The sequence below is a fragment of the Macrobrachium rosenbergii genome, chromosome 5 (genome assembly GCF_040412425.1).
Source record: "Macrobrachium rosenbergii isolate ZJJX-2024 chromosome 5, ASM4041242v1, whole genome shotgun sequence".
In the NCBI taxonomy this organism is placed as follows: Eukaryota; Metazoa; Arthropoda; class Malacostraca; order Decapoda; family Palaemonidae; genus Macrobrachium; species Macrobrachium rosenbergii.
In genome coordinates this window covers 14,009,847-14,024,605 of record NC_089745.1, presented here as the reverse complement: position 1 = coordinate 14,024,605, position 14,759 = coordinate 14,009,847, and the positions used below count along the sequence as shown (strand labels likewise).

At 34.4% G+C, this 14,759-nt stretch overlaps 1 protein-coding gene across 2 annotated transcripts in view; it reads left to right on the top strand.

Moving 5' to 3' along the window:
• Window positions 1-13,401, top strand: part of Ipp (inositol polyphosphate 1-phosphatase) — a 34,237-nt gene extending 20,836 nt beyond the window's left edge. For both annotated transcript variants that reach the window (XM_067103605.1, XM_067103606.1), the window contains exons 6-8: window positions 3,015-3,249; window positions 3,604-3,708; window positions 7,435-13,401. In XM_067103605.1, coding sequence (XP_066959706.1) covers window positions 3,015-3,249; window positions 3,604-3,708; window positions 7,435-7,584 — 490 coding nt within the window. In that variant the 3' untranslated portion in view covers window positions 7,585-13,401. The remainder of the gene's footprint in view (window positions 1-3,014; window positions 3,250-3,603; window positions 3,709-7,434) is intronic.
• Window positions 13,402-14,759: the final 1,358 nt, after the last annotated feature.

Genomic DNA, 14,759 nt, shown 5'->3' with positions numbered 1-14,759 from the left:
GCATTTCTTCTTGTCTGCAGCTGAACCAGACCTTTTGAGCTTTAGACAGGGTCCATCCTTCTTGTAAAGTATGGAACTAAGACTTTTAGGGACTTGATAAGGAACTGTCTTGGACTTGGAAGCTCTGCAGTACTGTAATTGACATGGTCAGCAGTTAGATGAGTGAGTGTGAGTGTGTAACAGAATTAAAATGTTTCTTGGAGGAAGAGAAGCCCACCAGCAACACATTAATGGTAAAGGAAACACTTTAAATAGCTTTGAACCATGGAAGGCCAAAAAATGGAAGATGGGATAAAACAGAAGCCAAAATATACTCAACACCAGGGGAGACATTAGAGATGCTGGTTGGAGAGAACAAAGTTCCTTGATTGCCTCTGTAACATAAGAAAAACCCAAGTTACAATTCATCATTAAAACCAGAAAGGGTGTAATTATTGGGGGAAGATCCTGAGACCAAAGAGAAACCAGAGGTTCCCTTCATTATGTGTTTTCAGCATTGGATGGAGAGATAATAGGTAATGGAAAGAGAACAATTAATGGAATGAGTACCTTCTATAAAACTCATCTTTGAGAGCTGATGAGCAGTTCTCTCCACAGGAAGAACAGCTCCTGTCAGGAGCACAATTACTCGTAGTGGCCAGGTCAGTGTGGCCAAGGAAAGACAAGAACCCAAATGAGAGGTATGACAAACATCACATCTGGCAAAGTAGTGAGCAGCCCAGGTAGAAGAGGCGTGGTTGTCTAGATCACTGCCATATACAGATGGAAATGCTTAAAAGAAAAGAAGAATGAAGAGTGGCTGTCATGATTATTACTTTATAAAGGTGAATGCTCAAAAGGAGAGAACAACTTCCATCACTGCTAAAAGCTTTTTAGTAGTCATATAAGTCTCATATGGAATGAGAAAACTATTCTGCTAGTCTGGAAAGTGCCAACATTCAGAAAATGAGTGATAGGATAGTCTAAAAGATAGGTAGAAATTACTGTGAAACTTATCCATCAGGGAGTAGGACGTGGTCTTAAAGATAACAAGGAGTGAAAGAGGTTTGATAATTAATACCTGAGATAAGGATAGGGAAATGTGCTAGAAAACAGGTACTAACTTTGCAAGGATGAGATGAGTCTTGTGAACTGAGAATTCAGATAAGGGGAGGAGGCACTAAATGGCCAAGGATTCAGAAGTTATAATGAAGCAGGAGGATCAAGAGCAGAACACTGCTAAGGAGAGAAAGAAAAAAAAAATTACAAAATCATAATTTCCAAAAAAGCTTTGAGGATGAGTATTCTACATATATTTGTGCTTTCAGAAACCAGCCTTCATTTTTCTAAATATGGTTGACACACAACACCTGGAAGATTTACCACTGTGATTCACTCTCCACTGAGGAAATGTTTCATAAGGATTTGTTTTAGTAAATGGCAAACGTTTTGCATGAACTGCCAAGCTGGCCTGGACATTTCTCAACTACAGCATAGTGTCACAAGAAAATATTCTTGTGTTTATTTCTCAAATATATTGAACAAGTTCTGTTGGGTTCCTGAAGAACTGAAAGAACTATCTAATTTGTTTCTTCATAAACAAAATCATGTTTACAGCCATAATTAAAAGCCAAATTAGCATTTTTCCAATCACAGGAGGCCCAATATTTTTGGGAGATAGCATAAAGCCAATGGTGATAAAGCCAGGGAGCAATCAAGCATCATGCACCCCTAAGAGGAAGAAAAAATGGAGGACACAGGAACTCTAAGAAATGAAAGTGCTTATGCAGACAAATACATTCAAGTGACTAAAGGTGAATTATATGCAGGAAGGCTACAAATGAAATTGATAAAACACTTTAAGATGAATAAGATGGTTTTAGAAAAGGTAGTTTTACCTATTGCATATTTGTGCCAAGACTTCAGGTAGCCAAGTATGAAATTTAGAAATGCCCTTACGGGTTTATTTATTACAACAATACATGGGAATGTTCACAGATCAAAAGTATGGTAGGCAAGGCAAGACTGCAGTATTCCTGTTAAATACATAAAGGCAATTGAAAGTAACCATGAATGAGGCAGATGCAAAGTATATGTTGATGGAGTTCTGTCAAGTGATTTTGCTGTAAACAGTGGGGTAATACAGGGAAATGTTGTGTCACCTTTACTGCTTGCCCTCCTAATGGATTTCATAATGAAAGACATGGCTAGAAGTGGAGGGTAAGATTTAGATTTGACAATGAAAGAAAGTTGAAAGATTTAGAATATGCAGATTAAGCTGTCATAAGCAGCAAAATGCCTCATGAAGCTTGCTGAACAGAAAGCATTATATATCTAGAGAAGTTGGATCAAAGATAAATAAGAAAAGCAGAAATAATGAGGACATAGTGTGCGTTAAGGGATGTGATAACAATATGAGGAGAAAAGAAAGGATTAAGGATAATGAGTCTTTCAAGCAAAGTATTTAGGAACAACTACACCCTATACAGGTTATCATAAGTTGGAATATAGTGAAAGACTATAAAAAGCCAGTTACACAATGGGTAGGTTGAAATAAGATCTCATGGAATTAAGCTTTTAAGATTATGAGTCTGATGGCAGAACAGTGTAAAATTGGATACATATGTAGATGAAATACTGATGAATGTAGATGAGATGGCTTGGACACATCCCTAGCACTGCCCGATAGAAAATAGCATGAGATAAAGTCAGCTGGGTTCCTCTGGGAACCATTATAGTTGGAAGATCCAAACCTACTTAGATGAGAACTATGACTCTAGAGATGTGTGGAGTGTGTGGAAGACCTAAGGGAAGGAATTTCACAGAGGTCCTTTGTGTCACATGATAATGGAAGCAATAATGATGAAGAAAATGAGGCTAGAGATGTAGGGGTCATACACTATAAGAGAGGGGATCTTTCTTTTTCAGGTAGCAGGAGCTTATTTTTGCCTGGATATGTAAAATCTTATATAAGGCAGTGGTTTGCCTACTGTATATACACATTTACAAACCTTATCTTATCCATATATCACCAGATGGCGTGGAAAAGCTTACTGGGGTGTAAGCCACAGCGGAGTAAATGTCCACAACATTCAGGTTTCAAGCCCCAGTTCAGAAACTGAGAATAAAGTGGTGGTAATATCATCAAGTGAAGGTGTCAGCTTCCAAGAGATGTTGAAGAAGAAGTTTGATGTTGTCCATGCAACAGGAGCAGGTTACAAACTACTAAGTGTAGCACTTGGTCATGCTGTTGCTTATATTTGTTCCAAGGTAAAGAAAAGTGGTACTTTAAATTATGACTCAAAAACCCTCTCATAATTTTACAAAAATACAGATAAATTCTCTTGCTTATAATTTACCCAAAGTGAAATAGATTCTGTGTAATGTACTTAGGAAGCCCATGAATAATGTTATATTTTAAGCTAAAAATAAAGCTTATCTGTATTTAATTGAAAAACATAAGTTACTCATAATTTTATAAATAAGTAAATGTGCTTGTTATTTTATGTTAAGTAACCTATGTGTTTACTGATGAATATTTGTAGTACACATGAATACAGTATATGTTTAAACATGTCTGTTGGTCACCAAAATGTTTACAAATTATTTATTTATTCTCCATAGAATTCAACATTTCGTTGGGACACTGCAGCACCACATGGCATACTTTCAGCAGAGGGAGGTGGAGTAGTCAAGTACAAAGAAATTTTGAAGAGACATTTATCACAGGTAATGATAGTGTAAACACCTTAACCCTAGGAGTGCTGCATTATAGCTATGCAAATACTACACATGCAGATCTTTTCATATTAGAATTAAATGTCATATATTGAATTATTTTCATTCAATTTATGCTCTTATCAAATTATACTGGTAAAAGAATAAGGAAAGATAATGGGTCACTGAAAATTAATGCAGGCTTTTTTTTTTTTTACATATTTGCCCAAAACAAATTTTTTTGCAATACTGCATTTGGCAAAATTTTCGTCTGAACAATATAAAAACTGTTGCAAAATTTTAGTCTGAATACAAGTGAAATTACAGTCATTGATGAAAAATTTGTAAAGAACTAAAAGGTAATTAATTCAGGATTAAGAAATTAGTTAAATATAAAGAGTACTTAGCAAGTGCAACTGGGAATAGTTTGGAAGCCACTTACTGTAGCCTATACTTTTTCCCTTTTTTATATATTCTGCTTATAATTAAGTTGTATCAGTTATGATACGATACCAAAACATTTAGAGAACAAGCCCTTCTCCATGGATAATTTTCTGGTTTCTGGTAATCTGGGATGTTCAGCATCAATTTTATAACCAACAGAGCCTCAGTGTACTCTTGAGTAGTACTGTATGTGTACACAGCATTCTGCGGTTGGACTGAATTACCAATAACTACCATTCAGCCATTGTGTTCAGTACAGTGTGTGGAGCTGAGTGCTGTGTCTTGACTGGCTCATTGTGAATGCCATTTGCTAACTGGGAGAATTATGTCATAGAACTTGCAGGGAAAGAGAAATATTATAGTCCTATTGACTCAGGTGTTGGGGGACAAGATAGTCACACTGCATCTGCTTGTTTTACATTGTTGGTGCCCATGGCTACAGCATGAGATAATGTGTGTGTGTGTTCATAAAAAATTTTTATTATAACCATGGAATCAGGCAGTTAGTCACAGAAATTCCAATTCAGCCAAGGATATTCGGACTTGACTGTATTTTATTTAAAAAGAAAAGAGAGATGCTCCATCTATAAATGGAATAAGAATTTTACAGCATCAAAAGAATGATCAAATGTCTAACAGTTTTGGATGTTCACCTCACTGCACTCTTTAGCTGTAACTCCTTAGCAGTTCTAATATTCTTGGTAAAAAAGAATCTTATCCTTCAATCATCAATTAGTATATCCTTGTAAACACAAAGGGTAAGGTGAAGAAGAAACCTGAGCTCCCTGTCACAGTCAAGGTGGTCTAAGCCCTACTGATGCCAAGTACAGAAGATGTGAATGCCTTTGAAGGCTTTGCTGCAGTACCTTCAATACCCTGGAGGGCTTGAAGGGGACTGCATAAGGTGTCTTGGCTATCAGAATGGCTCTTCCCCTCTGCTACCTCAACGTAATTCCGTACAAAGCATAAAGAGTAACCCAAGACTGATCCATTCTGCTGATTGAGACAACTCTGCCAAACTTGTCAGGAGAAGTACATATCTTCTCCAGACAAAGGTTGCCCACAGCTTGCAATTTAGTCCAAGATGAAAATCAGTGCTTTCCATTTGACACCAACAACCTCCAGAACTTTGCCCTATTAGCAGATGAGTCAGCAAACATGTTCAAATGAAGGTTAAACCATAATGCTTGCTGAAAGGAAGGTGTGGCTCTTGACTCGGTATCCAGGAAGAAAGAACCTTCTTGTTGGAGTTCCTTCAGGAGGAGGTGGTTTGTAAGTCTGCGGACTGATGTATCAACTTCAGAGGCAGTAGTAGCTTGCTAAATCTGCTGGACAGTGATAGTAGGGAACCCTCTGATATGTAGATTGGACTGTAAACATGATCCAAGACAACCATAGTGGTCGGAATGACTTTCTCAGCTCTGGAGCAAACCCTTGCGTTCACTCTGTCTACAAGATGGGTTCAACAAAGGAGCTGTGGTTGCTTTCCTTAGATCATTACTCACAAATGAGCCCAATGATCTCTTGAAAAACTGTTCTTTGAAGCTTTACATACAATTCTGATCTTTGTTTTCATTTTGTTTGCAAACTTAAGCACTCCTAAAATGATTGTCACTGTCAGAGTTATCCATTGGAATCAGGGGAGATGGAAGAGAGGTAGAGAGTGAGGTCTCTTGAATAATGGCATAGCTTAATTTACTCAAACACACACACATACATATAAAGGTAAATGAGGTCATAAAGTGGCGAAGTTGTCGGAAGAGGCACTGAGGTGTGTAGAGTGTCTTCACAAGAAGGCAATGAGAGAACGAAACTTCTACGACGTAATAATGACCCATCTCTATCAGCCAGTCGAAAGATAATAAATAAAATGACACATATGATGTTACTTGGGAACTAATAACAGCTGCAAAAGCTCCCAAGCAGAAGAGCGCTCTCCCAGCCACAAACTTCAATCTGCGTTTAAGCAGACTGCGACCCGACAAAATAGGCCTATCATGCACAACTTTTCTGCACTTTTACTCAAAGCTGATTAGAGCAATTGTTATAAAGGTAAGACACCTCTCAGTTGGACCAGTTTCTACTGACTGGTAACCATCTCTATATAAAACAGTCAGTACACTTATCTTTAATAATTTTAATGGGAAAAGATGTGAATGACCAAAGTGAAATGAGCTTAGATGTTTGAAAATCCTGGAAGCAAAGAAAAATGCCTGTGCTAAAAGGCACACTAAGAATGGTTTTACTGTCCTCAGAGGATACTTTGGAGCCTGGATTTGTAGACGTGGGAGCTCTTCCATTTTTAATGTGGAATATGAGATGGCACATTAAACTAGCATTAAAAAGGATATGGGAGAAAGTGAAAATAGTTGGCCCTGAATAAGGCTTTACTGTTTATGGTATTGTTATAAAGTGATTTAATCAGACCATTCTGACACTTCTAGAATCTCAAAGTGGTTGCCTACAGAATTTGTTCTTAAATTAGTGGAACAAATTGGGCAACAGAAAGCTAAAGAAGTTTGACAGCTAAAGGGAGAGAGACCGAAGGGAGCTCTTGAAAAATATAAGGGCAGAAGGTAATGTAACTGGAGCTGAAGGATATACAGTTTAAAACCTTTAGTGCTACCCAAGTGCACTGCTATTTAGATATACAAGTACTGTTAAAATGGTTCTTTTTTGTACTAAAAAAAATGGTTTTGGATATCTGACTCCACCTCCTTTATCCACAGTGTATGTGAACAAACTGTCTGAATTCAATAGTAAACCTATATTGTCTTATGAACCTATCTGAGCAAATGCAGAGCTGAACATTAAACTGCAGATGTTTGACAAAATTTATCCCTTTATTTGAATACTGTGATTTCCTCATTAGGTTTGATTTGTTTACTTGGAATTCTTTTTCTTGTGTGACATTGTCTCCAGTAAAATCAATATAATCATAGAATACTGTTGATAAATATCTCACTAGACCATTTGACCCATTTATTGTTTCCTTTCCCGGTTTATATCCAAAATATTTCAGTACAGTATTCTAAGTGCTGGCATTAAAAATCCAACTATTAACAGTTTCCATCTTGACACGGGGCAGCTTCCATCAGTCAGTGGCAAGCCTTTTTCCTTTTGGTTGGACAGATGATATGGGGATATAACTGGCTTCATGGTTTGTGTGATTTATTCTGTCATTCATATTCCAGAGCAATTTAGATTTTCTCAGTTGCTGAAGGTTCCCCTGTGTCAAGATGATTCAAATATAAAAAATTGATTATCAAAGCTTACGAGTTTGTCATTTTTCAGGAACCTTCCAGGGAGGAATTACAAGCCCTGCAAGTGAATTATCACAAGCCAAATACTGCATCTCCAATATGGTGCAATGAAGGGGGATTTATTGCTTATCGCAGCCCTAGCATAATACCTGTAATTCTTGATTGCCTTAAAGATACTTAAATCTTTATTTTTTATTGTAGAACTTTAAAGACCTCAAGTAAACTGTATTGAAAGTTATAACAATCAGAATGACATAGTATTCTATGAGATGTAAGTTGAATGTGTATTTCACGTGTAAACTGTATTTTTCTTTGGTAATCAGTCAATTCATAGATAAAATATAAAGTAACAAAAACACAATTACATACCAAGTAATCTTGTTTTTGGAAAATGCATGAGCCGCTCAGCAGCAAAACAAAGTAAAGTGGCATTTTAAAAAATGGAGACAAACGCATTCAAGGTTTTGCGCACTGTGAACAGCAATAACTTTCTTATTATCATATTATATATGTTGTAAAGTTCATTTTTATTCCAGTTAAAAGCTTATCAAAAGACAGTAAGCGGTATGCAAAAACAGTTTTGGAAAGATCTGTGAAAGTTATTGTAAAAAGCTTAAAATATTTTGCAAAGTTTGAAGAGATATTTTTATATTTTGATATTAGACAGTTAGGTTTTTTAATGAAAGTATATTCAAAGGGATAATGTATGGTCTAAATCTAACTTAGGTGCGATGAAAACTCTTCTAATGATTATTAAAAATATGTTGGGAAAGGTATTGGGGATTTTGCAAACTTCCAATAGTTATTACTTTGTTATTATTTGTGGTAAGAGACTATAATTTTTTGCCAATGGATAGCTTATAAAAGGATACATATAATGCAGTAAACAGAAATAAGGTAGGAAAAAGTCTACCAAAGATACTGTAAAAGACATTAAGAGAAAATGCACCAAATATTTTGCTGACTTAAAACAGGTTATAATGCAATAAAACTGAAGGTAGAAGGAAAAGGAACTTCATGTTCTGCTGACTTTGAACAGTGATAAACTTATTTTTAAAGGTAGAAAGTATTTTCTGTTTCAAATGAAAGTATATTCTTGTGTTTATTATGCACGAAACCAGACTTCGTGGAATTTAAACTTTTAGTTTTATGGTACTGTATTTGAAAATGGAAAAAACTTTACGTTTTGCAAACTTTTAAAATGAAAAATGTGTACATTTTATTTTTGGAAGCCATATATTTTTTTTAATTTGAAAGGTTATCAATATAAACTTATTAGGCTATTAACACTTCTGTACCCATAAAGAAGACATTTACAATCAAGAAAACAGTTCTATAGCTTAAAAAAAGATGTTTTTCATGGCCAGAACTTTAATACAGCTGAGTAAGAATAATGACGATACAAGACCAGGAAAAACTGATAACAGAAATGCAATGCTTATTAAATGATTAACCCATGCTTGAAACTGGATTATAGCCAATCAAAGTAGTTACAGTTTTATGGAAGTAGTCATGATGAGTGACTAATCTACTAGTTTTAACCAAAAATAATATGTACTAATAAACACAGATTAATCACTGAAGAATCAATGTACTGAAGGCTTAATTCTGTATTCTCTGAATATAAGAGCTCTGTAATGGCAGTATCAATGCAAAGGTCATCAGGTGAAGAGTGAGCAAGGTATGAAGTTTTTCAACTTTCTCTCATGTTAAACTCTAAAGCCTTGCCAATTTCTACATGAGCATACATTTTATGACTTCCACTACTCATCTTGATGAAAAATAACAGACGAAATAATGTGTAAAAAACATATAAAACTGCAAATACTGTATTTTCATGGAAGAATCAGTGCCAAGACAAGAAGGGAAAGGACAGAGTAAAGGGAGAATGTAATTGTGTCTCAAATATACTGTGTGGTAATTGACTACAGGGACAAGAATGCTGGTGTGCTTTTGGCTAACCCCACCAACACCCTCCCACAATTTTCATGCCACCACCTGTCCAGGAGGGGACATTTGCTATATTGTGCTCCCAAGATTTATGCGTGTGCTTAGGTAGTCATAAAGTTCAGGGTAAGAATTGTTTGGTACGGAACTTTTACCTTATTTGCAGTTCAACTTTTGACGTGAACTTGGCTGAATCTGTTGGAGGAAGGTTTAAAATAGTGATACTGTATAAAAATGCAGTAACTGACTAGGATGTCACGGCTTTGTTTTGCTTCTGAACATCTCATATAAATTAGAGAAAATAATGTTAATAATTTGTGATTGCATGTTAAGAAAGTCTGGTAACCCCCTGACTTTATTTTGACTGATGGATAAACATACTGTACAGTATACCAGATGCATAAGTATAATACATTGTCCTGTGTATTTTACATTACACGGGTGTGTTGTTATGATATAGTGAGAACTGTATCTTGTGTTACAATGCTTATTTGAATCTCTCTCCACCATTTTTGAAACAGGTACATAAGCAGCATATCTACTTACACTGGAACATTCCAATATTAAAGAAAAAAAGTTGTGGATTTACATCCCAGCTAGAGGGGTTAAGTTTCTTTCTGGAGTCACACTAAACTGGTTTATTAATATAAAAATGTACCCACTACGTGTCCTTAAGCACCATAGTCACATATTTACGCATTAAGTAGGTACCTTTGCTACTTATCAATTCAAAGTGTTCTGTTTCATTGTAGTACTAATGAAGCCTGGTCTCCCTGGCTCGGGTAGAAGAATGGGTGTATCATCAAAGTTCAGTGTCTACTCTAATCTCACCTAAGGCACACAAAAACTCATATAATAGGAATTATACAGAACTGGAGGTTTTTAACTTTAACAAATGACTATAAAACATCTATCTAGCATACCATATAGTTACTAGTAAAATTATGCAAAATTTTTGTTCATGTACTTATCTTTTCTGTCGAAAGCACACAGCCTCTGGAAAAAGAAGAATGAAAAATGTTTTACAGGAAAAGTGTTTCATATGGGAACAAGATTATTTTATTTTGTGGGTTTTACAACTAAAATTTGTTGTCATTGAACATGGCATGACTAGGGCAAATAGGGTCATTTCCAACAGAAAACACTGTAGTTAAATTTCAAAGGTGAACAAAAACCATTCTTTTAGGTGCTTGAAACTGTTGTTGTATTCAGAGAATATGTAGCCAAATAATGTTATGTTAGAGAGTTATTTTAATATTATAAAAAGTACCTTTAATATCATTCCATAATATTAACTTACTTATACCTGCTTACTTATTGTTTAGCATGGCAGTACCTTACCCTCCTATTAATAATCTCATTTACCTTAAATGTATTACAGTATATGACTTTTTACAGGAGTTATAGAAATTTTGCTGTAATTCATTTGGCAGCATCATAATCTCACTAAAATTAAGTATCTTAGAGACATAATGTTTTGCAAGTGTTCTGTAATGTTTTTTACATTTTGCTTTCTTAACCTTTTGGAGATTCTGATGAAATAACTAATAATTAGCAATAATAAATCTGTAATTGGGATGGAAGTGTTATCATACTGTATCTAGTGAAGAAATATTTTGTGAATCTTTACTATGTTTTTAAAAACATTTACTAATGAGTTAAGAAATTTCTCTTCTGGGTTAATAGATACTTCAATAATTTGAAATTATTTGGCTTCAAAATGAGCACTCCCAGCATTATAGATGGAAAAAAGTTTACAGCAAGCAGTAAAAGATAATAACTGATTTTAAAGCTCATAAGCAGTAATCAAGAAATGAGCATGTTTAACCAATAAGGGGTTCTGAATACCCCCAAAATCTCAAATGGTTAAAACATGTTTTCCTTGTACCTGGATAATAAACATAAATATCATTGTATGCAGCTGAATATTAGTAAGTCACTAATATTTTTGAAAGGGAATTTGATGAGTACAAATAGTGAAAAACATTGTAGAATTATTTCAATGTAGAATTAATTAATGAGAAAATGCAGGCAGGAATTATATTACAATATTTTTCTTCGAGCGGGGGTATGAAAAGAGGAATTTCATGGAAGTATGTTTACAATGTAAGCATACATCCACGAACTGAAAATTTGTAAAGCATCATAGAATGGAAATTGCACAGTATTTGTATCTTTCTTTTTAAATATAAACATCAGACATTCAAAATTGCACAGCTGCTTTACACTTGTACTGTATGATTTATTTTTAAGAATAATCCTGCAATGGTGCAGAACTAATTTTGAAAAAGTTTTAATATTTAGCCCATATTGTTACATAACCATTTTATGTTTTAAGCATTGAATGTTTTTTAAGCATTGGATGTTCACATTCATAAACTTAGTCTTCCATTATTTTCTGAAGTCTTCATTGTGTAGTTTCTGTGAAGAATAATCACTGTATAGTTTAGCAAAGGTTTGCATTTACATTCTATATGCTTAATAATACATGTAAATGAATCCAGATAGCTTTTGTTGCTGAGACAGATAACAAAAATGTCTCAAAATATTAAAAGCTCTTTAACAAGTAGCTAGTCATAATAAATCTCCAAAAGAAACTGTAATTCTAGTCTGCTTTAGTATATAAAATGAAAAACATAGTCTGAAGACATGACTTTACATGAAGTATGTGAGTGAGAACCAAAATACAAAATATTGCTGGAATTTTTTTGGTGCTGAAGTTTTTTAAATGAATCATCATGATCTTGCATGGCCAGTATGAATTAATAATGTAATCTTTGGTTTAAGGACTTGAATCTCTACCAAACCTGATTTTAAGCCCTGCAGTACTGTACTGATATTCATTGGGTAAACAATTTCCATTAGAAAAGTTTTAGTAACTTACTTCACAGGTCAATGTTTGTGAAATTGTCACACTATTTGATAATTGCATTTCCACAACATTTCAAGGCAGGTTTAACTGTAAAACATATGATTCCAAAATTATCAATATTAAAGTGATAATTCTAACATTCAATATTGTTCAAAACTCTCAAATGTTGCAAAGTTTCATTAAAACAAAACTAATTAAAACAAAACTAATAAGTATTAATATGGGAATAGTTTTATGCATAATTTGGAGTAATTTGATGTCAGGATTGAACAGGATAGCAAGAATTGCAAAAGAAAATGAAACCATTGATATAATGGATGCTGAAAGTCATGCTTTCAAGTGTAGAGCTAGGTTAATGACTAACTTAAATTCCTAAAAATACATTTGTGCTTTATAGAAAAAATATACAGATTTACCTTATGGTAGTTTATCATAGCTTTTGGAGACATACAGTACTGTACTGCAGTTGTATTTATTTAGGATATGTTTCATTGTTGTAATGGGCACTATGTAAAGCTAATGCACGTGAGGAAGTCACATAGGTTAGAATCCAGGGCAGCTGGGTCATGTACCTCCTGGGTGCTGGGCTTGGCTGCTTTTTAGATGTAAATGCTAAATTTGGGTACTGGAAAACCTAGTATCATTAGATACATTATGCCTTAGTTCTGTACCCATAAGCCCAGCCAAGGTAAATAACATTATACATTGCCATTATTAGGAAAATACACTAAAGTTTCTTTCAATTAATACTGTATCCGGGTTAAATTGTATACATTGGCATTTCATGAAAAGCAGCTTCTTGTTCTATAGTTTTGACTAAAAGGCATGTTGTGTAAACTTTAGTGAAAATTGGCTTTCCAACATAATTTAGCATACAATATGGCACGTAGCACACTACAATCATATTGGCCAGTTCAAATGCATGTAACAATGATACTTTTATGGTTCTTTATCATTTGTAGCATTGTTATCATTTCATCTCCAATGTACTTAAATTATCACAAAGCATATCTTATTTACTTGTGTAACCATACACTGTTGTTAAAAGAATCTCAATTGTCCTTAGATTGTTAAAAGAATCTCAATTGTCCTTAGATTGTTGTACCAAAGAATGTAGCCTAATGAATGTATTTTTTCCAAAAGAAGAATATGGAAATATATTTTTAATGTTGGCCTCACTATCACTTGTTTTAAAGTCCTTTGGTGAACTTGACTATTTTTAGTTTCGAAAGTTGATGTGCACTGTTCATGAAGTAATAATTCAGTACACATTATGCAAAGCTCTGAAAATTTTGAATGTAACTTTCTTTTTTTTTTTCACCAATAAAATATTTCCCATAAGTTGGCAACTTCAGAGAAAATCCAAGATAAATATTCTTTCCCCATCTTTCACATTTAATCCATCTTTTCCTATCTTCACAATCAACTGTCCAATTTTCCAACATCTAAGTGTTCCATTTTTTATTACAATTTTTTAAGGTCAAACCCTCAAGTACTTTACAAGGGACTTTTCTACACAGGAACAGTGTACATACTTTTTTCAAGCCATTGGTACTTCCTATGGCAGCAGTCTCCATTAGAGCCCTTTACTTCTACCACAGTACCAGTTAGTCATGGCAGTCACAGACTGACATATTATTAATACTGCACATAACAGCCTTTTTCTAATCATAAAGATGCTAGTTTTATAAGTGAAAGCCTTATATTTACAGAGCATTATGATATGAAGGGTGAATCTATAAGAATTATGTCTCTGCTCATTCTTTCCATAAGATAACTCCATCTCATACCTTGTGGTAACTTTTTACGTGATAAAATTAATAAGTAAACTCTGTTTGCAAAGTACACCCAAGCCTGTTCAACTACAGCTTGTCGAGAATGTGCTTAAATCATCAATAATATTTGGTACTGAGTCTCTATAAACATGGCATACTCTTGTTAGGTGACTATTTCAAAACCATGGAAGTTTTTTGCAATTTCTCATGAGCCAAAGAACTGTCTCACCATTAGGAATATTTTATAATCTTCCTCCAAAGGAGGTGATTTTCATCATTTCAGTAATGACATGATGATGTACCTCTCACATTATCAAATAAGTCGCACTTGTCTGGCCCATGGACATTTCATGAATCTGGTATGCCACATGACCCAGTTCCCATGAGTAGTGTGTATAATATAACGTTAGCAGTGGAATTTTTGTTTTATGGTTGCCCTAATTTCAACCTATACCAATGCAAAGTTTGGAAACAAATCTTTCAAATGAAAATTTTGACCAAATCTTTAAGCTTTTTAAATTCTCCAAAATCATATTACTGTATCAAGTAACAAGTTTTTAAGGAACTAACTTATTTGATGGGAATACATTACTATTTTATGACCAAACCTTTCACCGAGTCCTATGAATTTCCATAAATCAATTAGCTTTCTCCATAAATTTATCTAACACTGAAACTGAAGGCCTTATTGTACTGTCTTGTTTCATGACAATCGCCAGACATCTATGGTATCTGACTCTCCAGTACATGACTTTCTCCAAA